Source organism: Photinus pyralis, unplaced genomic scaffold (genome assembly GCF_008802855.1).
Source record: "Photinus pyralis isolate 1611_PpyrPB1 unplaced genomic scaffold, Ppyr1.3 Ppyr1.4_LG4, whole genome shotgun sequence".
Lineage (NCBI taxonomy): Eukaryota > Metazoa > Arthropoda > Insecta > Coleoptera > Lampyridae > Photinus > Photinus pyralis.
In genome coordinates this window covers 31802499-31828211 of record NW_022170511.1, presented here as the reverse complement: position 1 = coordinate 31828211, position 25713 = coordinate 31802499, and the positions used below count along the sequence as shown (strand labels likewise).

At 34.5% G+C, this 25713-nt stretch overlaps 1 protein-coding gene across 1 annotated transcript in view; it reads left to right on the top strand.

Annotated features, from left to right (window-relative positions):
- The window catches only part of LOC116168663 (fasciculation and elongation protein zeta-2-like), a 38689-nt gene extending 14966 nt beyond the window's left edge, over positions 1-23723 (top strand). The window contains exons 2-7 of the mRNA XM_031484601.1: positions 21911-22019; positions 22212-22482; positions 22530-22780; positions 22834-22909; positions 22963-23028; positions 23151-23723. Coding sequence (XP_031340461.1) covers positions 21911-22019; positions 22212-22482; positions 22530-22780; positions 22834-22909; positions 22963-23028; positions 23151-23167 — 790 coding nt within the window. The 3' untranslated portion in view covers positions 23168-23723. The remainder of the gene's footprint in view (positions 1-21910; positions 22020-22211; positions 22483-22529; positions 22781-22833; positions 22910-22962; positions 23029-23150) is intronic.
- Positions 23724-25713: the final 1990 nt, after the last annotated feature.

Sequence of the window (25713 nt, the reverse complement as noted above, 5' to 3'; positions counted from 1 at the left end):
AGGTTAGCCAGGGTTGTGTTGATTCTATAGCAACGCACAGTTGGTTGTCTGAATGTGATATCTTCCCGGAGACTGAGGGTTTCATGTTAGCAATACAAGACCAGGTCATTAACACACGTAACTATAAAAAACACATACATAAAGAAAGACAAAACAGTGACAAATGATTCTTGCCGACTCTGTTCACAAACATCAGAAACAATCCAACATATAATATCGGCATGCACACGACTCGCACAAACTGAATACAAACATCGACATGATCAGGTAGCTAAAATCATACATCAAAAATTAGCACTTAAACACAATCCCATAACAGATACGACACCATACTACAAATACACGCCACAGATCATACTTGAAAACAACACACACAAATTATATTGGGACAGGACACTACTCACAGACAAAACTAGCCACAATAATAGACCAGATATTACACTTATAGATAAAACGCAAAAATCCATTTGTATTATAGACATTGCCATACCCAACACTAACAACTTAACTAAAACACATGCAGAAAAACACCGCAAATACACCGATATAGCTATCGAGCTTAAGACGCAATGGAGAATGAAATCTACTGTTATAGTTCCCATTATTCTTAGTGCTACTGGAGTTATACCAAAGACAATACACCACAATTTACAAATATTAGGTTTAGACAAAAACACATACAAACATTTACAAAAAGCAGTCATTATCAACACATGCCATATTGTTCGTAAATTTCTAAACATAACACAAGATACTACATACACAAATGATCCACAACGTATACATGTAAACAACAGTACTCGCTCACAACACGGTACACAACATACTGTAATATCTCAACCTCTAACCCAAACAAACACACAAATACAACTTACCGAGCAAACAAGTACAACAAATGATACAACATATACTACAATCAGAGATTCACCTCTGAAGCAAACCAAATTATCACGACCCATTAGTATTCAACCCAAACGCAAAAGCCTAAACAGCACTTTAGACTCACAACATGACACAAAACATACTGTAATATCTCCACCCTTAACTCAACCAACCACACAAACACAACTTCCTGAACAAACAAACGCAATAAATACAAGTAACGCAACATGCACTACAAAGACGCCCTCACCCAATAAAGTTACACGGCCTAGCACAGCTAAAAAACACAATACTCTTTCTTCTCAGAAACACACCACGTTATCACAACCCACTCGTACTCAACCCAAACGCAACAACCTTAACAGCACTACAGGCTCACAAAGTACTGTAACGTCTCCACCAATAACCCAAGCAACCACACAAATACAACCTCAAGAACAAAGAAACACAAGAAATACAAGTAACGCAACATGCACTACAAAGACAGGTCCACCCAATAAAGTTACACGTCTTAGCACAGTTAAAAAACATAAAACTCATTCTTCACAGAAACACACCACGTTATCACAACCCACTCGTATACAACCCAAACGCAAAAACCTAAACAGCACTACTAGCTCACAAAATACTGTAATATCTCCACGAATAACCCAAGCAACCACACAAATACAACCTCAAGAACAAAGAAACACAATAAATACAAGTATCGCAACATGCACTACAAAAACAGGTCCACCCAATAAAATTACACGTCTTAGCACAGTTAAAAAACACAATACTCCTCTTTCTCAGAAACAACCCACTCGTATTCAACCGAAACGCAACAACCTTAAAAGCACTACAGGCTCACAACATACTGTAATGTCTCCACCAATAACCCAAGCAACAACACAGATACAACCTCAAGAACAAAGAAACACCATAAATACAAGTAACGCAACATGCACTACAAAGACAGGTCCACCCAATAAAGTTACACGCCCTAGCACAGTTAAAAAACACATAACTCATTCTTCACAGAAACACACCACGTTATCACAACCCACTCGTACTCAACCCAAACGCAAAAACCTAAACAGCACTACTAGCTCACAAAATACAGTAATACCTCCACCAATAACCCAAGAATAACACAAATACAACCTCAAGAACAAAGAAACACCATAAATACAAGTAAGGCAACATGTACCACAAAGACAGGTCCACCCAATAAAGTTACACGTCCTAGCACAGTTAAAAAACACAAAACTCCATCCTCACCGAAGAACACCACGTTATCACAACCCACTCGTATTCAACCCAAACGCAAAGCCAAAGAAACGCTTACACAATAAACTCCATTTAATAAAATTACAGGAATTATTATAATGATTTTTGTTTTGTTTTGTTTTCCTCTTTCCTGATAGCGTTGGCTTATTGTGCCCATGTGTGATTTTTTTTTTTTTTTAGGACCCTACATAACTTCACCAGACACAGACACAGACACTGATCGTTACTTGATTTTAATCCGTGCGATTAGTTAACCAGGCTAGACCTGAGTTCTCACAAGAAACACCGACCATAATAATAATAACGATCTTTATTTAGGGACATAAAGGAAAAGCCGAAAGGCCATTACTCCCCCCTCTACAAGCTTCTAAACTGAAATTAACTTAAAAATGTGATAATTGTAAACTATAAGGCACATCGAATACTAAAACAAATCACTTAATTAACAAAAGTATAAGTATGAGAACAACAAATTAGACGTAACGTAAGCATAAGTATGGGAATGTATACAAGACAAGCAATTACAAAAAATAAAAGAAAGATATGCGCTACAATAAACAAAAAAGATACTTAGGTCTAAGATGCAACAATGTAATCTGACTGTATTAAACTAAAGCACTGGCGAGCGAAGTTCTTGCCATCACGTGTCGACCGAACACTTGATGGTAACGAGTTCCATAGTTTCACGGCTTGGACATAAAAGGACGTGTAACCTGCTTTTGTGTTGACTTTTGGTATGATGAAGTCCGTAGTTCGCGTGCCGTAGCTATGAAAACTGTGTAAGGTTCGGAATTGGTTAAATAAGTAACATGGTCTTTTGTTCACTACGATTATTTTATGTAACACACAAAGAATGTTAAGTAAACGAGTCTTTTCCATATTTAACATGTTGAGACCTCTCAAAGTTGGTTGAATGTGATCATATTTTCTTATGTTACAAACATATCGTATGCAGCAATTTTGCACCCTTTGTATCTTGTTAGAGAGCTGCTTCTTTAAACCATACATCTCCATATGTAAGCAAGGGTAAGATTAGTTGTTTTACGAGTTTTAATTTAATTTCTTGCGTTAGTGCATCTTTTGATCTGTATAAGTTCTTTAATTTGTAGTACGATTTGGTACATACGGACTTGACATGAGTGTCCCAATTTAAAGTTTGGTCAAGATGCATACCAAGGACCTTCATTGATGTTGCATAGTCAACATTACTTCCAGCTACAACTATCGCTTCTTTAGGCTCAATCAGAAATTTTTGAACTTGTGCCGCAGTACCAATCGGCATAACAACAGTCTTACTAGGGTTAAGCTTCAGATTACCTTGCTTAAAGTTAAGTCGAACTCAAAATCTATGGCAACGATTATTTAAACTCGATGAAATGACATGCTGCTTTTTAACAGACATGCTCATTATTGATGGCTAAATGACGACATCTTGTATTCTTCTTCGATTGTTGTTCGACGATTGCGCATGCTAATTCTAACTTAGATGGTTCATGTGCCGCCCATAATGTCTTAATAGAAAGCAATAACCGTTATTTCGTATTCACCCTCGCCGTCCTTTTTACGAGTACAATTAAGATGAGAGCGTTCTCTATTAATTAGCGACATAGAGGGCATTTTGACGTCAAGGAATGTGATCATCGTCGCAAGAGAAGAAATATGTCATAACCTCACTTGGTCAGCAAGAAATCTTGTAACAGAATTAATGGTACCCAGAAACTTCAACGATAAGAGGTATAACATGCAAAGATCAAAGACTTCCAGTTAGAAACGAAAGCCATCGAGGAACTGTTTCTTCCGATGCCGTTGATAAGAAAGCCGTTAATTTCCTAAGTAACCATACACAATTGTGTTAATAGTTCGTGCTTTTAACGTGCAGAAATAATACAACAAATTTGAGAACGGCACTAACTCACAACTAAATGCGTCACTTACACGAGGTTTAATTTAAGATCCGCGTATGAATTTCTATATTTCATCAAACTAAAACATGACCCTATTTGAACCGAGATTTGAACCAAGTTTATCAGCCACGGATTTGATTGACTGGTAATCACAAAAATATTACAACAAAAATGGAAATTAGTTGTATCGATATGTACCCACAACGTCGAGAAAGAGGCTATATAGTTTGCCAATTAGTATAACATTAGGATAAGATATCAAGTGTTAAGTGTTTCACTACCACTTACTTTATGTTTAGCTCACTCTTCCTTACTTTGTTGGGTAAATTGTAATATGGCCACTTGATTATTATCGTGTTTTTTGGTTTAAAAAATCCGTGGCTGATAACTTAACACGGCTCATTATTTGCATCCTTACATGTGCATAGACAGTCGTAAGTATAATCCGAGGTATAATCTCTTGTCTGGATTAAAACGACTTGAAAGGTCAAAAAGTCGATTTCAAGCATTTGCCAATCGATGCGAGTTGCGAGTAGAAAAGTTCCCTCCTGAAAATTGAGCTGAAAATAACTGGTTGTGTAACCATAACGTTTCCTTCAATATGTTTTATAATGATGCAGATGGATCTGGTACAAACGCCATTTGGCTATAATTAATACTATGAATCACTACTTTAACGTGACATAAAATTGATAGATACGAGTATATAGGTACTCATGAGGTTATAAATCATAAGTGAACAATGGACTAAAATTACTTTAAGGAATAACTCAATTACCGAGAATTACCCGTCTTAGTGTACTTACACGAAATGTCCTACTTTTCCAGTTGAAATAATTGGTTTGCTCTACATTTTAAAATGGGATTTTTTTGCGGAAGCCCCTCGAGCACGTCTATGTTCATAACGCAATTATGATAGGTATAGTGAAACAAAATTGTAGCATTTTCCGAAATATGTCGGATTTAGCTTCGCAAATTGTGATTGATGAAAGGCTTTCATCTCCACTGTATCTTTCCGGAGAGGTTTATGAAGCTGACGTTTTAAATCCGTGTATAATAAATCAAGTCGGACCTTAATGAATGACCGGAAATTGCAACGGCGATTTATTGTTGGACTTAAGTTATCTCTTGTTCGATCGTGGCGTGTTTGTGATGTAGCGAAGTTTCTGAATTGCACATGGTTATCTCAACTCTCACGCCCTAAAGTGTTGACTTTTTTAAGTGTAGCTTTCGGCGCTTTCATGTCAGGAAAAAGCAGATGTACCTAACGCTTCCCCTGTAAGAGATACGTGATCCCAGAATGAAGTTCAAACGTACTCCACACATAAACGAAATACGTGACCTGTAATAACTATAAAATAAAGGCTAATGATCATTTTTATTAAATGCTAATGCAAATAATGAAGTAATAGAGATGCGCCTTACTGTATTGCGATAAAGCCATATTATTATTAAGTTGATATATAGATCGTAAAAGCAGTTGTAGTTTTCTGAAATAATCAAGGTATGCCAGAGTTATACGTGCACAGAATATGAAACAGATACACATACAAACACCGACAAAAAAATCAAATTAGGGTCCTACTGCTTGTGCGGGTGCGCCACATATGGTTTACCTCGTGCATAAAATTAAACGGAAAAATCTCTCAAGTTTGCCAAATCTACAGCTGTCTTTCCACGATTAAACCTTAAGGAGGAAATGTAGTGTGTATTTTGAGAGGGCTTTTGTGTATATTAAATATAATGCCAATAGACGTTGTCAGGGGCGAACTGGCACGGGGGGGGGGGGCGATTGCCACCTAGCCTGTAGATCATAATGGCCCGTTGGAAATTTATAAGTGTGTGCTGTATTTAGTTTCTTGCACTATTAATAAATTATTAACACGTTTCTCTAATTGGGGTTGATGTTAGGTTGTTAAAAAATTCTGTTTTAATTGAAGTGTTTTACAATGAATTTATCATTTTTTGTCGTATTTTGAAAGTGCTGAAATACAATGATAGGCGACGCACCTCGTGCGTGGATTGTATATTTTATTACTTTTAATTATCAGCTGCAATTTAAAAAAAACTGTATGACGTTAAATTATAAATTTTAATATTTCTTAGAGTTTACGTTTTATGTTTTATGCTATAGCAAGTCTCTGTGTTTTATATTTATATGTATTGTTCTGCTTTTATGATGCGTGTAAACATTACTTTTAATGTACTAGCACAATGAATATATATTTTATTACTGGTCGGGTGTTTCTTGTGCAAGACTCAGGTCTACCTGGTTCTAATCGCACGGATTAAATCAAGTAAGATTATGTCTGTGTCTGTGTCCTGGTGAAGTTCATGTAGGGTTATTAATTAATTATTATTATTATTATTATTATGTATGGTAATTGATTTTCGAGAAAGGAGTACTTTAAAATGTTTTTGTGGTGCACCTCAGAGCTACCCCCCCGGCACCTTCATTACTACACTAATACTTTAATGGCTTAATGGCCCGTAAGTACCCAGTCCGCCCCTGTGTATAACCTTCCTTTTTTACCAAAAATCGACTACACCAAAATTTCTCGGGAAAACACTTTTTCTTATTAATTTGGTGCGTAGAATCCAAAACAATTCGTACTTTTTCGATCAGACTTCTCAATCAAAAGTTATAGACTAGAAACCAATTTCGAAAGAAAATTCAAAGGGCTGTAACTTTTGAACTAGTAGCCCAATCTTGGAACTGTTTGAAATTATGGATTCTACAGGCCACATTCTATAAGAAAATTTTTTTTCCGGGTCGATCTGAGACAATTTTTTTTCGGGGCTCAAAAAAAGGCAGTGTATAACCAGGGGCGCACTGGCCCGGGGGGGCGGGTGGCGATTGCCACCTGGCCTGTAGATCATAATGGCCCGTTGGAAATTTATAAGTATGTGCTGTATTTAGTTTCTTGTACTATTAATAAATTATTAACACGTTTCTCTAATTGGGGTTGATGTTAGGTTGTTAAAAAATTCTGTTTTAATAATTGAAGTGTTTTACAATGAATTTATCATTTTTTGTCGTAGCATGAAAGTGCTGAAATACAATGATAGGCGACGCACCTCGTGTGGAGTGTATATTTTGTTACTTTTAATTATCAGCTGCAATTTAAAAAAAAACTTAATTTATTTTCGAGAAAGGAGTACTGTAAAATGTTTTTGTGGTGCACCTCAGAGCTCCCCCCCCCCGCCTGTAACCTATGCAATTCCACCTGGCCCGCAGTTACCCAGTCCGCCCCTGGACGTTGCAAACTTTTATATCACAGCAAGAAAAATATTAATATTTGCATTTTTGCGTTACGAACTGTGTTAGTTAACTGCATTGTGATCTTACTATTCTATTTGATGGTGGGCATCAGTGGTGTTTGGTCCATGAAATATGATGCTTTCGCATATGAAGGGAGTTGAAAATCATTTTAAGTTCTGATCTTTTCTATTAACACCAAGGTCTAAATGGCAAATACCGTGGAAAAAATCGTAAAAAAATACATTTTTCATGGCCGTATACATATAATATCAAACGCGTGGACCTATATGTATAGGTAGGTACTGTATAAAAAAATCGTATTTATACTAGTATTTATGTTACTTTGTCAGCATAGATCAAAGAAGCGATATACTTTTCTAAGTATGACCGTTGAGTGAAGGATATGACTAAGTACATTCATTTGTTGCATAATTCTCCTATTCCAAAGGACGGCACATTTTCCTGCGTTTTAAGTGAAAACTCGTATAATGTGCGCTATTCACGGAACGATGACCTTTTATTTCTATACTACAGTTTCATAATTGGTAACACAACGTTATTTTTAATGAGCCGCACTTGCAGGATTTTTTAAATTGAAATTTGGCGTTTGGATGAGCTCAACCGGGTGCAAAAAACTAATGTGTGATGGGCGCGGTTACCTAAATTGTTTAATTGTTAGAATTGTTAGTAGTAGGTCATCAGAAGAGATCATTTTTTAGAAACGTTTGTTTTAATTTAATCAGCGAAAAGTCATTTAATTAATTCGCTACTTTACGTAATCCCTGTGGGCATGTATACTTAGACAAAATGTCCAATTATAACAGAGTGATTTGTTTATCAAACTGTTAAGTCTTAAGTGTGTTATATACAGCGAGTGTAATTTTTGGCTCAAAAAAATAACGGTACCAAATTGAGTGTTGTGCCAGGCTAATGATGAAGGACTGATTGATTATACCGTTGAAATCTGTAAAATTGTGGCAAAATACATGAATAAAAGTCAAAAAAGTAGTTAAGCATGAATTAAACGTTCGAACACTTTGATTTTGGATTCGAGAGGGACATTGTTTACAATCAATCGCTCTCTCTCTCTCTCTCTCATCATATCTGTCTGGTTGTCATGTTCACAATCCTCCTACTTTTCTTTCTCCTCTCCGTCGTCAATACATTGTTGAGAGAGATCTTTAACTTCCTGTGCTTGCTGAATTAATTATCTGGCCGTTATAGCCCCTTTTTTGACGTGACATCTTCCAGTCTCCTTGGTTTATCAAGATCGTAATTCTCATTTAGTGCAACCAAGACAAAACACTTTTTTGTACTCCGTGGACTAAATGTACTTGTTTAAAGTGTCACTTTTTCTCCCTCAGAAAAAATGACAGTACAAGGTGGTTCAAACTCGCGGCTCACGGGCTCACCATTAGGATCTCCGCAACGGTGAGATATAGTGTAGGTTAAATGTTATCCCTTTTTGTGACTAAAAAAAGCTTTTGAAATGTTTGAGGAATCTTAAAAAATAACTGAAATATCACCGAAAAACTAAAAATGTCAAATTACGTTTCATTTTTCTCTAGTTTAAATGGTCGGGATTGCACCGCTCCCGTTAGAACCTCATATGGGCAATTTTTTCGGAGAATCTGAATCTGTTTTCAGAATTTCTATAGCACGCTAGATGTAGAAGCTACAGGCTACTAAATTCTTATTTCTAATGGGCGCCATATTGGATTTTTACGGAATTAAATAGCGGGAAAAAAAGAAAAATAATGACGTGCCACACTCATACTTTTACATAAATTTAATGATTACTGGTTACCTGTACCTATGTACTTTTCGGTTCTTGTCCATAACATATTAGGTACATATATCTTTTTGAATTTGGGAGGCAGTAGTTTCTTCATAGCTTGTTCTGCAGAGTTTTGAACGATCATTTGATGTGATTTTAAAGTTAAAAGTCCAAATTGAAAGAAAAAAATTTGTTGTATTGTAGCATCAATATACCTTATATTGATTGTACAATAAAACAATCTTTTTTCTTTCAAATTTGGGTTTTAACTTTAAAATTGCTGTACCTGATTACGGGAGTGCACAAAATATATATCACAGGACTATTAGTGCGTCCTAATCCCCCGGGTGCACTCTCGAAATTAAAACACGCACTTTGGTCTCTGTGTCCAAGGTAAGGATGTATATCGTGGGGATCTCCGAATCTACAGAAGATACGACCATGGTCAAATTAGGGGAAAGTTACACAATGAAACAGTTATTATCATACTTTAAAGAAAATCAGAAAATTTCGATTACTTCCGAAAATATGCCAGAAAAACGTAAATTTGCCGATTTGGTACACAAGAAAACAAAAGTTGGCAACTCGGATGGTTACAACAAAATGGTGCACCCGCCCACAACGTCCTAATCGAGATCCTAATGGTGCGAGAAAACCGATCGAACAAATTTCTCTGATAGGTATTTTCGCACGATTATGACTTTGTGCATGGGTGCACCATCCTGTTGAACCTAACAGCTTCCAACTTTTGTTTTTTTTTGTGTGTGCCGCATGTCGTATTCATAATAAAAAAAAGCTACTCAATATACAGTGTGTACTTTTTTACGGGCTATATAAAAAAATAAAATCTCTGAATAGTGTCCTCTAGAGCTTAAAAAGTGGAAGTGTTCCCTTTAAATGACATCAGAAAAAATAAAAACCACATGTAAACAAAAAATTCCAAAGGTGACTCGACAGCAACTCTTTCTTGGCCGCATATAATTGAGAGGTATTAAGAAATAATTTTCACAAACCTATATGCTTATCGAAGCACCCTTTGTGTGGTAGTGGAAAACGATGACGAATGTGGTTTTTAAAAGAAAGGGTTGGTTGAAACCCGTCAAATACATTAAAACAACATTGTTTTTAATTTCATACATTTGTATATGAAGTTCGCCGTAGAAATAATGGGCAGCTCGAAAATGAAGGAATACCCTTGTTCTGAATTCAGTGTTGACGGCTAAAAGCACCGGAAAGATGATGAAAAACTCAATTGAAGAATAATTCAATTATTGATTAAAAATCTCCCATGAGAAAATTTTTCTAAAGTGATACGCACAACCGGCACAAGAGTCCTATTTGGACTACTTCGTCATATCAACACAGTATTTTGCAGTCTATTCTATATATTGCGGAAGTTTGCAAGTGTCGAAGACAAAAATTACCCTTCGTAGTCACCCCTTATACTAAAATCGATTAGAGTTATTTACATAAAGGTCAGGAGAATGACGCACTATTGTCATTTTACTGGCGAGTTTTGTATTAGTGTGCGATTACAATGAACGTAGGTATACGTAAATATTTCATAAGCCGTAACTCGTACATATCCGTATCGTTTCCATAAATTTACTTCGCTGTTTACAATAAACCAAAGATCATACTACATGATATTTGACCGTACATACCTTTGAAACATTTTCAACCTTTGCGACTATGCGCAAGACTTACATATCGCTTACATATACGTACGTAAAAATTACGTTCATTGTAAACACCTTCGTATGTTTCTATACAGTTCAACTTTGCGAAATTTTTACGTATTTCTTACGTATACGTTCATTGTAAACGCACACTTAAACTTAACCTGAAATCGTATTTCAATAAAAATTTCAATTTTCGTATAGAACCTTGATTAATGTAAATTTTTCAATCTGTCAGTGATGACAGGACTCGTTATAGCCATTTAGCAATGTGACAGATGCGGCCGAAACAGTCACAGGTGCGGCCGGAAAAGTGACGGGCGGCATGACGACTTTTTCTGAAAGTACTTTAAAAACATCTACTTTCGTCTCTAAAAAGAGTGAAAAAAATGTGATTTTCCTCTCTAGTGAGGAAAGGAAAAACAATTACTGCGTTAATCTAAATATTGACATTTAAAAGTGAAACATATCCATATCTAGATTGTTGTGTGTCAACCTTCATTATTGCATACGAACATTTTTCAACTTTGATTGAAGTTTCAGAAAAAAATGCTGGAAAACTTGAGAAGAAAGTGGAGTTTTTCAACTCGAGTTCAAAGTTTGACACATGAGCGTGGCGCACTAGTACAAATAACTATTACAGTTCTAGTCATAATTCATTTTTAAAGCAAACGTTGGGATAAAATCTAACATTGGTACTTGATAGTTGCAAATTACCATAAAGTAAGACATTCTAGTAGGTAAATAATAAAAGTGAATCAATAGTTCAGAAAAAAAGGTCTACTGTAAGGAAGCACGATTTAGATACTGATCAGAACTCACGTATTCTTCACTTTACGTATTGACTTGTAATATAAGTTAATTATACTAGGTTTGTACTTTGATTGATAAATGGAAACTGCTGTAAAACGGGCTTAGTTTTTTAAACGTTTTCCATCCACCAATTATGTTCTCTACTGGAGTTTAAATTGTATTTCCCAACCATGTTACTTTGTGCAGACTTTTCATGAAATCAAGGAGGTGCAGAAAATGCTTTTTAGCGCATTTCCACAAAAATAAAAAAAAAAGCGCTATTGTGGCCACTTTGTCCGTCCATCCGTCCGTCCGCTAACTTTGCGACGCTACTAGTTCTTTATCTTAAGAGCTATTGTTCTACTTTTTTCGCTATTTGGTTCGTTATGGTGTCGAGTCTTGTACCAAGGAAGGATTTTTTTCTGTACCGCTTACAAAAAAAGTTATTGTAAAAAAAACAAAAAACCGTTTTTTACATGTTCCATAATTTTACACTTTTGCCGTTTATTAACGATCCTAGAGATCGTTTATAATTTTGCATTGCTATCTGTCGCCTGCCGGTTGGTCTCTCCGTCTGTTCCTTTGTCTGTCTGTTCATCTATCTGTCCGTGTGAACGATAACTTTGTTTAGAAATGTTCGATCGCTTTTACATCTCCGTTAGTTATGAACTGAATTGCATGAAATTCAATATGGGCATAGATTTAGCCATATAATACGCAATGCCAAAAGTTGAATCGAATCGATTCAAAATTCACAGTACCCTTTTCGCATCTCGACCATATAAACCGAATTGCAAACTTTTTTACTTATAAAAGTATTTGAATGAAATTTGATACATAGGCACTTGGAATAAAGGAAAATCAAACGCCAATTTCAAAATTTGGTTTTGCGCATGCGCAGTGCCAACTTTTTTATTTATGGAAGAATTTAAACGAAATTTGATACATAGGCACTTGGGATAAAGGAAAATCAAACGCCAATTTCAAAATTTGGTTTTGCGCATGCGCAGTGCCAACTTTTTTATTTATGGAAGAATTTAAATGAAATTTGATACATAAGCACTTCGAATAAAGGAAAATCAAACGCCAATTTCAAAATTTGGTTTTGCGCATGCGCAGTTCCAACTTTCTTATTTAGAAAACCATTGAAATGAAATTCTTCTAGTAAGTAAGTAAGTAAGTAATTTATTGTGTTAATACATTTAAAAAAATGCTTACACTCGTCCGTCGAAATCGTATAACACATATACATAAAATACATGAGACATATAGAACAATATTAAATAACATGAAAAATCTCTCATAAACTCAAATTGAAGTAGCACGTCAAAAATGGATTGCCCATGTGCAACGCTATCTTTCATATTTGTGGCCGGATTTTTACCATTTTAACAGAAGTTGCTTCTTACAAATGGGAAATGAATGCAAGTGGAAATGCGCTTTATGTAAATCGTTTACGATTACTTTTTAACTTGTTATTTTATTAGAAACGTCTATGGAATTAATGCAATAGGCACTTAGTTTGCAAGACAAAAACCTGACAGGCAGTCGATGGTTTATATAAAAAAAGACTGCTGCTTCTTTCCTAATGCACGTAGGAGCTCTTTCTTTTAAAAACATTGCGTAGTTTTATTTATTTATTTTGTCATCACTATCAAGTGCGTTTGACGGAAGTGTGGCGGAACTATTACAGATACTGTTACAATTATCTTTAACATTCTTTTTCCTTTGAACTTTAGGATTAGTCCGATTAGTACACCCATACGTCACACCCAACGAATTGTTATCTCTCCCACAACTTTTCAGCTATTATAAGTAGCCCAATAATGAATTAATACTCTATTCGTCTAATTATTCTCGATCATTTGCAGAATACCTTGCGAGGTTTTTACGAATATCACGACCCAGTGCGCAGCATGCAAGTGCAAAAGTAATCAATTTCACTACCTCTTCATTATGTAAATGTTTGGATTGAGCTAACTTTGTGCATTGTACCGGTGAAAACACACGTGTTAATAGTTTTTATGTAATCATTTAAAGTGAACCTACTTTCTTCTTGTCTTTTAAAGCTGCGCATAATTATGTAATTAATTAGCAAGAAAGTGGAACCGCTTTATTTATAATAATATATTAACGGCCAAAAAAAAACCGAGTGGCATTGATTTTAATGTTTACACATTCATTTTATTACCAAGTAGTTATGATGTCATAGTTTGCTGTTGTACTTATATGGGAATCTCAAGAGTGGGAAGCAGGGCAAGTGTCCTTGTTAGTCAATGAAGTGCACTGCTAAAGATATTGTCTACTTCAAACAGTAGCATGAGTGATCCTTGTACTTTGTTAGAATTACCCTGGCTTTCAGTATAGGAATCTGGCATACAATTACCGATAAATGATGTACAAATTTCATCCTTGAAGTTAATGCAAACATTCGGAGTTGAGTGGGTCCAAATTTAGTATTTACACATTGAGCTCAAGTGCGATGATTAGAAACATATCGCTACCACATACAGATAATTCCAGATATATCTATTTTCAGCAATGTGTATTCCATATCCCTGAAGTCGTAATATATCTTCTCCGTTGACAAGTTTTCTGCTATCAATAAAGGAATTTGGCGTTGATCCAAAGTATTTTCGTCCTGGTACTTGGGCTTACCTTATTACTGCCAGAGACACAAAAAAGACAATTTTAAGTTATATCGCTCGGTCATGAAAGTTACACACGATATTTTAATGTGCGGCTAACGTTCCGTTATTCGTTAAAACAAAGCGTCTTCGTCAACTGCATGGTTTGGATTAAACCGTTTTTGTCCTTTGAACAAAAAAGTTCAAGGACTAGACCGGACCAGGAAGTTATGGATTATTAATTAGGTACTAGACTAGTGTGAAGGTAACAAGCAAACGGTTGACGAGCTCGTTATGGCTGAAACGTTGAAATCCATAAAAATACTACATTCTTTCCAATGTCAATGTCACAATTAATTCACTTGAATAATCTTTTTATCGCCAAACGGTTAATTACCCGTCACTTAAAATGATTCTTAAAATTTCTTACTTTTACCATTGAATTTATTATAAATTCAATGCTTTTACAATTGGTACCGAGCATTTAGTAGTTCTCTGTCACGAATCGAAATTCTATAGAGAACAATGATCTAGGCACAGCATCTTATCAGGGTACGATCTTCGAACGTCATCTGGGATGCACTGAACTGGTCCCCAGGTATAAATAAAAAAAGAAATACAACAAAACTTAATTGCGCTTGTACCGTCGCTTTCTAAACACTGTTTACCTCAAAGATCTAGTAATTTTTTCATTCACCATTCTTTAACTTTTCAAATCATGAATTCGTAGTAACACAGGAACTGCAAATTATAATTCTGTTATATGTGGTAGTTATTAGCATAAAAACTAAAACAGATGTGAGATATACATATTCCAATAATTTCCCAGCCTATATTATCGCCTCTTAAAAAATATACGGGATTGTGAGTTTAAAAACGTACCAAATTGTATTAAAGCAAGAAAACAATTTTTTGCAGACAAGCTACGTTCATCCGCGGTATTAGTTTCCACATTTCTCTCGGTTTACATCATTATAAACTGGAAGCTTGGAAAACTAAAAGGCGTACAACGCATTTTCATTCTGACATTTAAATTTGTTGAAATTATTAGGAAAGGGATAAATTCTCATATGTTATTTCACAGTAAGAAATTGGGAAATGGTTGTTTTTTGAGATACTGATCTCATTCGGAACTAATAGTAATTAACCTTTATACCTGTCTGCTGAAATCTAATTTGGGGGGTATCCTCGCCCTTTTCAGAGATCATCAAAAGTTGGATATTACGTAGTTATGTTCCAATGAATAAGTTGATTTAGAAGTCATGCCAGCCGCCAGGGGAGAATCTTTTGCCGAAGGGGAAAGGTGGAACTCGCATTCTGAGTATGCAGAGTGCCCATTATGTATGGAATATAGTATCTCGGTAAATATCGAATATATAGGAAAGTTTTCTATATGAAAGTTGTATAACATTTTATTTCGCATACTAAACCAGCATTCAGTTGTTTTTATTTCAGATAACAAGTTTTATTTTCATTCGCTTACTATTTTCGTTGCTTTTTGATTCTTATTTAACGCTTTTAATAAAAGCAATAAAACGTACATGGCCAAATAGAAATGTGCGATATTATAGTAATAATTTCTTTTGGAATAACCAAAACCTTAATTTCTTTGTGGAAAAATGTATCTTCTCAGTGCTCACAATAAAGTTCGTTATACTTCGAGTTTAATAAAAGAACCAAAATCACGAATTACATGCAGTTCAATACCTGTGAAATAATCTATCAAAAAAATCTGAAAAAGAAGACCCCTCACCGAGCCCTCACACTTGAAGATTGTTATAGCAAACTCGAGGTTGAGACCGCTCCATGGATTTCGGTATCAATTGAAAATCCATTTAAGTCTACGTTATGAGGTCTAATACATTTTTTTTAATGCTTCCTAGGAATAAAAAGCTTTCCGTTTAAGGTAAGTATTTACAAAGTTACAATACTTTTCTTTATACATATTTTGTGTGTAGTCGGAAAGTAAAAATCCTAATATTTATTTGACCTCGATCAACTTCCGAAGCCTTCAAAGAATTCATTGCACAAATTTTGATTAACATCTGAAATAAATCTTGGACACGAAGAGAAAATCTGACATGAAAACTCTATCCGTATTGCACAAAGGGTTCGAACACACTTAATTGATCACAAAAATTGATTCCGAAACAATAAATCACGTTCAAACATATCCGTGAAAGAAAGGAAAGCTTACAAAACTTGTTTGAACATATTACCCCGCACTTTAGGCGGTCGACAAACAAAATAAGAAATCTTAAAATTACCTACACCTTTTTTCTTAATAATCCAAATAATATAACAAGATTTGCAATACTAGGCGCCAAACTCACACAAACGCTTGAACGCAGGAACTTCACTTTGTCTTGATAACACATAATTAGATAACAAACAAAAGTAACTTGATGAATAAGACGGACAAATTTTCGGTGGCTGTTTTCGGACATTTGAAACTTTTAACTTGTAAGAAGAACAGGAACTATTAAAAAAATGACGGACTTCATCTTCAACAAAAAAATAGGGCCGCAGCACTAACTAAACTCCTTCCTTCATAATTTTCAAATAAATCGCCAATCAACGACGGAACGTGCCATACGTCCCTACTCCTCCAATATGAAACGTGCAATTCTTCGTCTTCGCGTTATCTCTTAACGGTGATAACACACGTGCGTTAATTAAATTTCTCCTGATACAATTCGTTAACGCAAACGACCAGGTGTGTCTTCTAACACCGTATCTAAATTAAATAAATTACAAAAGCGCAAAGAAGAATTACGGATTTACAAAATTTCTAAAAGAAAAAACACTGATATGCAAATTCAAATGAAACGAACCAACTCTGTACCGTAAATAATCCCCCAGATGTACTTAATGAATAGAAACATTCTGATCTACAGAATGCCTCGTCATTATTTTTGTTGTTTCGATCGAAATAACATCTGACGTTGTCGTGCATTTAAGAAGCCCCCTGAACCACAGCATAATTTAAATAACTTCCACTAGGCGGCGCTGAGCCCAGTATCGGTGTCATACTGGGGGTTCCCCTTCAGTGGGGGCCCTAGTCGCCGTACTAGACTAGGACAGTTCTGGCCCAACTCTGCTCTGAACATTACACAGTTTCTAAATGGAGACCACTTCAAATTTGAGAAACCCAACGCAACATTTTTTAAAATAATTTTTTATTATACCTGAATCACAATCTCCGTTTTAAACACTCAAATGCGTGCGAAAAAGGGCCTTTAAAACACACGTGCTTTAAAGTTGCTAAGTAACGATACTTCAAGTATGACTTTTGAAACTGTCATCTGGATGAAATAAAAAATCCTCTTAGGTCGCTTTCTGTAAATGCAGAACATTTCTTTGGCTTTTGTACCTATCCTTCGGTTGAAGCTTTCACAAACGCGCGTAATTTAGGGTATGCTTCCAAATCTGTTCCACTTTTTAATCGCAGCATTGCTTTAAAGTTTTGAATGAATGCACCAAATATAGAAGATTTAAATACCTTTGACATTTCCTTCATATATGCCAGCATTATGGATGCATTTAAGACTGTATTCGTAAGTAACTTCCTATTCGTCCATGGAAACAACTTTTCATATTCTTTATAATAGGCTTTACTGGATTTGGATTTTACACCTACCAAAGTTTGTTTAGATTTTACAACAAGCGATTTAATGGACGGTGTATTATCTTTTTCAACGGAAATCGTTTTATTTACAAAGATTATGATGATTATAAGCAAACGTCAAGTGACATTTCCATGGCAATCGTGAAATTTTGAACACCCAGCCCACTTAATTAAACATGTATTCGAGTATAACGTCAATATGACTTCATTGTATTTCCTATTTTTAAATTATACTGCAGGTATAATAAAAAATACTATAAGATACACGTGTATAATTGGTCTTTAGAGCACTTGCAACGTTAAAGGCACTCCGCTTTGCGTCGTGCCCTTAAACTCGTTGCGCGTGCTTTAAAGACTTGATTATACACTTGTATCTTAATATACTATTTAAAGTACGGTCTATATCAAAATTGTATAGTTTCCAATATTATAGACAGATATCATGGCTTGTTCCAAAATGATGTAAATCGTAGGTATGATATAAATCGAAAAATGAGAATTTTCCGACATTTCGGTGTATTGCACATTCTCATCAATATAATTATACAAATAAAAATTATATCTCGTGTTATAACTCTTACACTCATACAAAATAGCTTACACATTAATACAATTCTTTGACAACCCTTTAACACCTTAGGTTTTATTCGAGGTTTTATTATAGGCGTTTGCTTAGATTTTGGAAATTATATTACTTTTTTCCACATTTGTACGAAGCAATCTTGAATGTGGTGTTATAGTATGGAATTCAGCATTTCAAAAATACGAGCAAGAACGTATACGTTGTCTTTTAAAATATCTAGCATTACGCTGTAATGGATACGACCCTGCAAGAGGCTAACCACAAAATCTACTGCTAGAAAGTTAAATTTTTTACCCATAAGTAGCAAACGTAAAAGAATTAAGTGTGTCATTCTTGTATATACGCTCCCAAACGGTGGCAGGTACTATAGGAATCACCCTGTACATTACTATGGAATGAAATTTCGCTATACCTCCAGGTATTTCAAAAATTTTAAATTAACCTATTGCAAAACAAATCTTTTACAAAATTTGCCAATTTATCGAGTGTGTCATAATTATAACTTTATATGCGATACACGTACTAATTAAAAATTCCTTATAAGTATGATCCAATAATTTTTGCTTTTTCTTTTTTTCATTACACTAATATAATTTCTCCTATTTTATAACATAATACCCAACTATTGTATTTTGATTTATTACTTTATTTTGTTTATTGTATGATTATGAACAATTTTCTTTCGCCCCAATTATAACTCTATTATTATAATCAATTTAAGTTTCAATTTTGTTAATTTTTCTATATTTCTGCTCGGCTGTTATTGAACAATATTTGAGGTTGCCCTGTAGACTGGATAGTCTGGATAATAAATATTTTACGATGAAAAGTGGTATGTCCACGAAACAAACAATAAACCAAAACCATCAAGGAAATAGTTATTGCAATCTTCCAAGGAAAAGTATATAGTATACGGCCCCATTAAAATGTTTCGCTTTTTCTCAGGGGAAACAATTACCAAAATTGATGTTAAAAAGAAAAATCCTGTAATAAATGTATATAACGAGGTATATAATGTCTATTATAAAATACTTGCTTAATTCATATTATGACACTGTATGTCACCTCATTAAAGTGAATTGCACCTCTAAAGATAAAGAGCCATAGTTCCTCTTTGTTCACAACGATAATCTCTAGCCAAAATTCTCGCTGCTCGCCTATAGTTTAGCTCTCTGTGAAACTCTTTTTGTAATATGTAAATAAATATTCCCTGCTATTCCCTGACATTCTTTCAATTCAATATCTTCTCATATACTTTAAAAATATTCAAGAATACGAGAAAAACACACAAGAATACTATATAGCTCGTAATAAGCTCATTTAACCGCAAGGAAATGAATTTTTATGGAAGGAAACATCTGAAGAAGCTTTCTTCATAGTTTTTCAATTTTTCATCGGTATCAAACTTCACTTCACAGTCGAAGAATTGAAAAACAAATAAAATGAAACGTGAAAATGAAATTTAGCATTGATTATTGTTTTATTACAATTCAATTTCTTTTACATATGTCTATACCCATCGTAATTGATTGGTCCAACGAACTGTAATACTACCTACTAAAGGTCTAATAAATTCGCAATGTAAATTTGATCACTTTAAATTGAAGCGTACACTTGCCACTATTTTCCGCTTCCACGTTTCTCCGGCAGATTATTGAAGCTTAAACTCTAGTCTTTTTGTTACAACAAGACTATTACGTTGGTGATGTACGTAATGATTGCATGCAATAGCTGTAGCGTAACAGCTGTATTACATGTGGCAGAAAACGTTATTGATCTATAAAATTTTATTTCTTGAAAAATGTTCTCTCTACGGCGCCGTAAATCAATAAGAATGGCGCTGCGGATATTTCCTTAATGTTATAAGTCATTGTACCTAGCACAGGTTTCAGTCTGTCATATTAGAGCAGAATCCATTCTAATTTGGTTCGTGTTCCTAATTAACATTCAACACGTCGTACAACTTTAACTTTGTATGCTTCGGGTTTACAATCAGAAGTGTTTTTGAAATGTGTAACATGTAATAAAGATGCCAAAATTGTGAACACCTGCCGCACTGATTTCGCACCTGCTCCGGAAGCCTAATTATAATTCCTTCCTTTTAATTTCGGCTTATTTTCATTACGGCGCCATGCGGATTAAAAATGCCTTCATTCTTGGGGCTGCACAATGCACTACAGAGCAATATGAATACAGAGGAATATCTACCTGAGAACAGGTTTCAATGTAACAGCAGGTTGAAAAATGCAATTTTTTCGATCTCTCCTTTGAATGATTGTCTAATTAAATTGATTATATCGATTTCAGGTTCAACGATTCCATTACATACAAACACTGGACGGGTCTAAATTATGAAATGAATCAGTGATTTGTCATGGTAATCATACAACGCTATAATTATCCTTTTAAACCAAGCTCTAATAACTACTTTTTAGCTTTAATAAATTTTGAGGAGTAGCGTTTATTCGCTTCGTTTGCGAAGTTTAAATTGGTTTTATTATACCACTTAATTATCAAGAACTACTATGTAAATGACCCGCTAAGTTATTTGTATAGGCACCTTCATCTATTGCGTTTCGATCGTCAAGAATTTGCGAATAAAAATGCTAAAATGCAATATGTCACACTTGTGCCGTAAAAACTCACTGGGTTACAGCTACCCTTATTAACACATTATGTGATGCGCTGTAATGAATAGAACCAAAGCTATCTAAATCTTATCAAATATCAAAGTTAATTACATTAGTATCTTCCGTAGCAAGTGCAGTGGACCTCTATTTTTTTTAATGATCCACAACAATGACTTGATACACTTACATTGTAAAAAGTATGGCTGGTCATCCAACTGGCCGCACCGTATAATTTCTAAACCTACTCAATCTTATTCTGCTCTTCTAAAAACCGTCCCAGTCTCCAGGTGCTCATTTCAGACCAAATTCAAAAGGTCCATAACTGCCAGGCCACAAATAGGTTTTTAGTGCAGATGTGTATTTCACCATCCACTATTCGTAAGTAACTTTCTTGTACCTACAGCAGATTGCTTGGATGTGGTCAAGGTGAACGTGTTATTTAAGTACCTCTACACCACTGAATGCATCTCGTCGTTTAACAAAAGGTCGTCAATCTCGCCAACTGCTTAACGTTCTTTACGAGTGAGACCAATTTTTCCGATAAGATTTGCATTCTTGTTCCAAAATTGGTACACGTCTAAACTTGATCTTAAATTCTAACGTCTGATGTATATTAAATTTCGGTCGTGCATCGTTGGCCACAATGTCTTCATATAGTGTTTCGTTTCATTGCTTGAAACAAAGCCAGCCGGTGGAACAATAAAAGAATCGTAAACAAACTCTTCATTTGCATTACAACCCGTTACAATTACATAAAAGCGGAATCCTTAAAGTTTCTTTAGTAGAGCAAGGGAAGGTCGTATGGAAATATCTATTGGCATTGACTGCTATATCTTCTACCTACTACACGCAACTAACGCATTTCTTTTTTTTTTAGAATGTGGTGGACAATTACCGGCAACTTCGGAAATATACTACCGATCGATTGGTCAAAGTCGTGCGCTCGAAAACTTCATATGCCTTCACTGAACTTAAATCAAAATGAAGTAAGTGGAAGCTGACTGTTAACATACCATTAAGTAGATGAGTAATTCCGTTTTTTTTTAAATTAAATAAACAGTTGGTTTGGTAGTTAAATGCTCTTAATTGAACAAACCGCTGTTGTGGGTGACATCACCGAGTTAATGTAATTTATCATACTTTAAGGACAATACTAAATAGGAATGTACCCATTTCAGAATATTTTAACACCTGATGACGATTTGGAGTTAAGCTCGGAGGATGAAGCGGTAGCGAATGATTTAGATATGCACGCTTTAATTCTTGGTGGTTTGCATCAGGATCAAGAACCTCTGAAGACTGCAGACGAGGTCATTCGCGAAATTGACGATATGATGCAGGAAGAAGACGCATCTCTGGAGGTTTCGCCAGACTCAAGAGACACCATTGACACCAATGAAACTTTAGAAAAGGCTAAGGAGGTGTTGAGTTCACCGTTATACGAAGACAGTAGGTCAAAAATAAGCGTTTTAAAACATAATGAGGTCCTTTTGTAGAGCTTCGCGATCTCAGTTTAACCCAACTTAACGAATTGTATATGGAATTAGAAGTTTTAATTAGAGAATTTTCGGAGACGTTAATTACGGAACTGGCATTAAGAGACGAATTAGAATATGAAAAAGAGCTAAAGAACACATTTATTTCATTACTGCTTGCAGTGCAGAATAAACGACGACAATACCACGTTGAGAAGAAACGAAGTTCAAAAGGAAACGCCCTACGTCCTCCAAGTGGATTAGATCCAAAGGTTTGAGAGCAAGTATTATAAGTGAAACCTTTTCTAAAACCCCAATTTTTCAGTATTTAACCACCGTTATTCCATATCACCTAGATAGTGGCCCGCCCGATAACCAAGCCCTCCAAGTTCTTATTAAAAGTAAAAGATTGCAAGAAAGTAACTTAATTAAATAAATAACCTTTGATTTTTAGTTTTAAAGGCGATTAATGAAGATAGTCCTACTGTTCCAACCCTTTTAACAGATTATATATTAAAAGGTAAGTAGATTTAGGTTCAATATTTTAATTTATTTCAACAATTTTACCCCAATAACAAATCCACGCTACGAATTTTGTGAACTAGGTACATAAATTATTCCTAATCGCCCTTTCTGTTTCAGTGATTTGTCCTACATAGGAGAAATTGTTTGGTAACCCTTAGTAAAAGCACAGTATGTTACATGACAAATAAGCTGATGTTTACTCTAGGAAAGAAATTCGAGATACCTTCTGTTTTTTTTTAATTTATGCTAATTTTGTTATTCATTTTTTATATTGTTCCTCATGTATATTTCTTATTTTTTAAAAACGAAGTTGTAAATAGCGTCTGCTTCAGAATCTAGTCTAATTAAATAAGTAAGAGTCGTATGAATGTGATGGAAAAATACTTGCTATATTGCTGCACATATTTTGAAGTTTATTAATGCTGCTGATGTTCACAATATTGCTATGTTACTTTTAAGTGTTTATGTAAAAAAAGTGATATTAGTTTAATTTTTAAATGATATTTATTGCATAGTTAAATCCTTGCCATATTTTTTCAATGTAGCTTTAAATTTCCTAAACAGAAACAATTGTATTTGTAAGAACATCTAAGAAGCATGTCAAGTATAAATGTCTTAATGTTGTTACTACAATTTCTGTTCATGTAGAGTTAATTGATTCCTTAAATAAAGCTCTGGTTCAACACTTTACACCTTTATTTCAACTTTTTGCATTTTCAAGTCTTGGAAATTTGACATGAATTCCTGAGCACCTGATAGACATTTTCCCAGAGTGAAAATAATGGGTAGGCCTCGTTTGCTTTATCAAAGACAAGTTGTCCAATTCAGGTCTTCGTAGTATCACTGGGCACCCTGTAATTTACCTATTAATTACGAATTGATCATCCAATCTAATGCGAGGGTCCTCAAACTTGAACTGCTGGCGATCTACCTTGTTAGACTGAGATCGATCGACACTGAGAGGCTGCAAGTATGTGTGATGAAGGATGGTTATGTAGGTAGGTAGGGTGTATCGTCGCGCAGGTATAAGTGTTACCGTTTATGTGCGGATAACTGTTAAAGTCCAGATTATCTAGTTAATCTGCAAATTATCTAGTTAAGTCAGTTAAATTGCAAAAAATGCTTTTGCTTCGCAGATTACCGCAGACAACAGCAACTACAAGTACTCGATAATATTGTCACCAATTTTCAAGAACATGTATCATCACATTTTTATTTTACCTATTGATTTTTCTGATCACAACATGCAAATAATATTACAAAAAAAATGTAAAAAGAGTCCAAGATTATTTAGATTAAGGCCTCATATTACTAAAAAAAATATTAATTCACTTACCAACACCTTTCGTATCAAAATTTTTTAATTTCATTATACACGAAACCCCAAAAGTGATTTGGGGTCTGTGTGCTTCAAAACGTTCAGAAAACGCAATATTGGCATATCGAAAATTTATCACCCAACAATTTACCGTAAAAATGATTTGATTTAAGCATTTTTTAAATAAAAACTGATTAAGAACTGTAGGTAAAACTTCGTTACAGTACAGGTCTGCTTTTGATACTTTATGCTTTAGAAAAGCTCAAAAAACCTAAGAATTAAGACCGGTATAATAATAATAATATCCCTTTATTTTAAACTCAAACCGCCTTCATAAATATAAAAATAAAAAGAGATTGAAATTAAATGTCATGTTCTAAGCTAAAACTAAAAATTACATTTAACGGAAAAAAAATATACATTACTTGTATTAAATCAACTTAACCCACAAAATTAAATAATTTCTGATAGTCGACGAGAGACAAGATGTGCACGCTAAATGATAACATGTTGCATGCACATCATGCTAATCGTAGACACCCCCCTTAAAATTTATGTTTAAAAAATAAAATAATAATAAAATAATCTTTCTTTAATATATTTTAATTAAAAAATGTATGTCACATCTGTTTAAGTAAGTACCTATAAGCGTTATTGAATATTCAATTGTATTAGTTAATTTTTAATTAATAATATATTTTAATTGTGAACTGTAGCAGTACCTAAGCATTTTAATTTAATTTGTGTGTGAATTGTAAATAAATACCTGCTCATGCAGGATCGATACTGCCATACGTTAAAAGTACCTAAACAATTGCTTTAAAATTTCCCTGGGCGCAAGAGGGTGATCACGAAACGCCTCTCACGCTATATAGTGATAAAGAGATACCTATTTTTCTACTTCCACAATGACGAATTTTTATACTTTATAGTAAATTTTTAGGTTCTTCGACAGGTTTATTCGGTAGTGGTCATACAAAGTGGTGTAAAGAAACAAACAAACAGAGCCAGTCGCACTTTAGCAGAAAATTCAAAATAAACATTTGGGACTAAAGTAGTTGATGGAAATGAAGGTGCACTTTCATTGATCGATTAACGCACACTAAAATGTATCACGAACGGTTGGTTTACCTAATTCATGTTTATTGAATAATCGATTAAGCACTTATAGAAACAACAAACATTTTGTTATGAGTAAATACTAATTTTAAGCTTAGCATAGGTATTTATTATTCGATATCGATCTATGGTACTATATTATAAAATGCGTTAGCAGCCTTAGGTGACTTGTAAAATGTAATTGAGCTAATGATGAATGATCGTACCTATAAAGTAAGTTTATGCATGACTAAATAATTATCA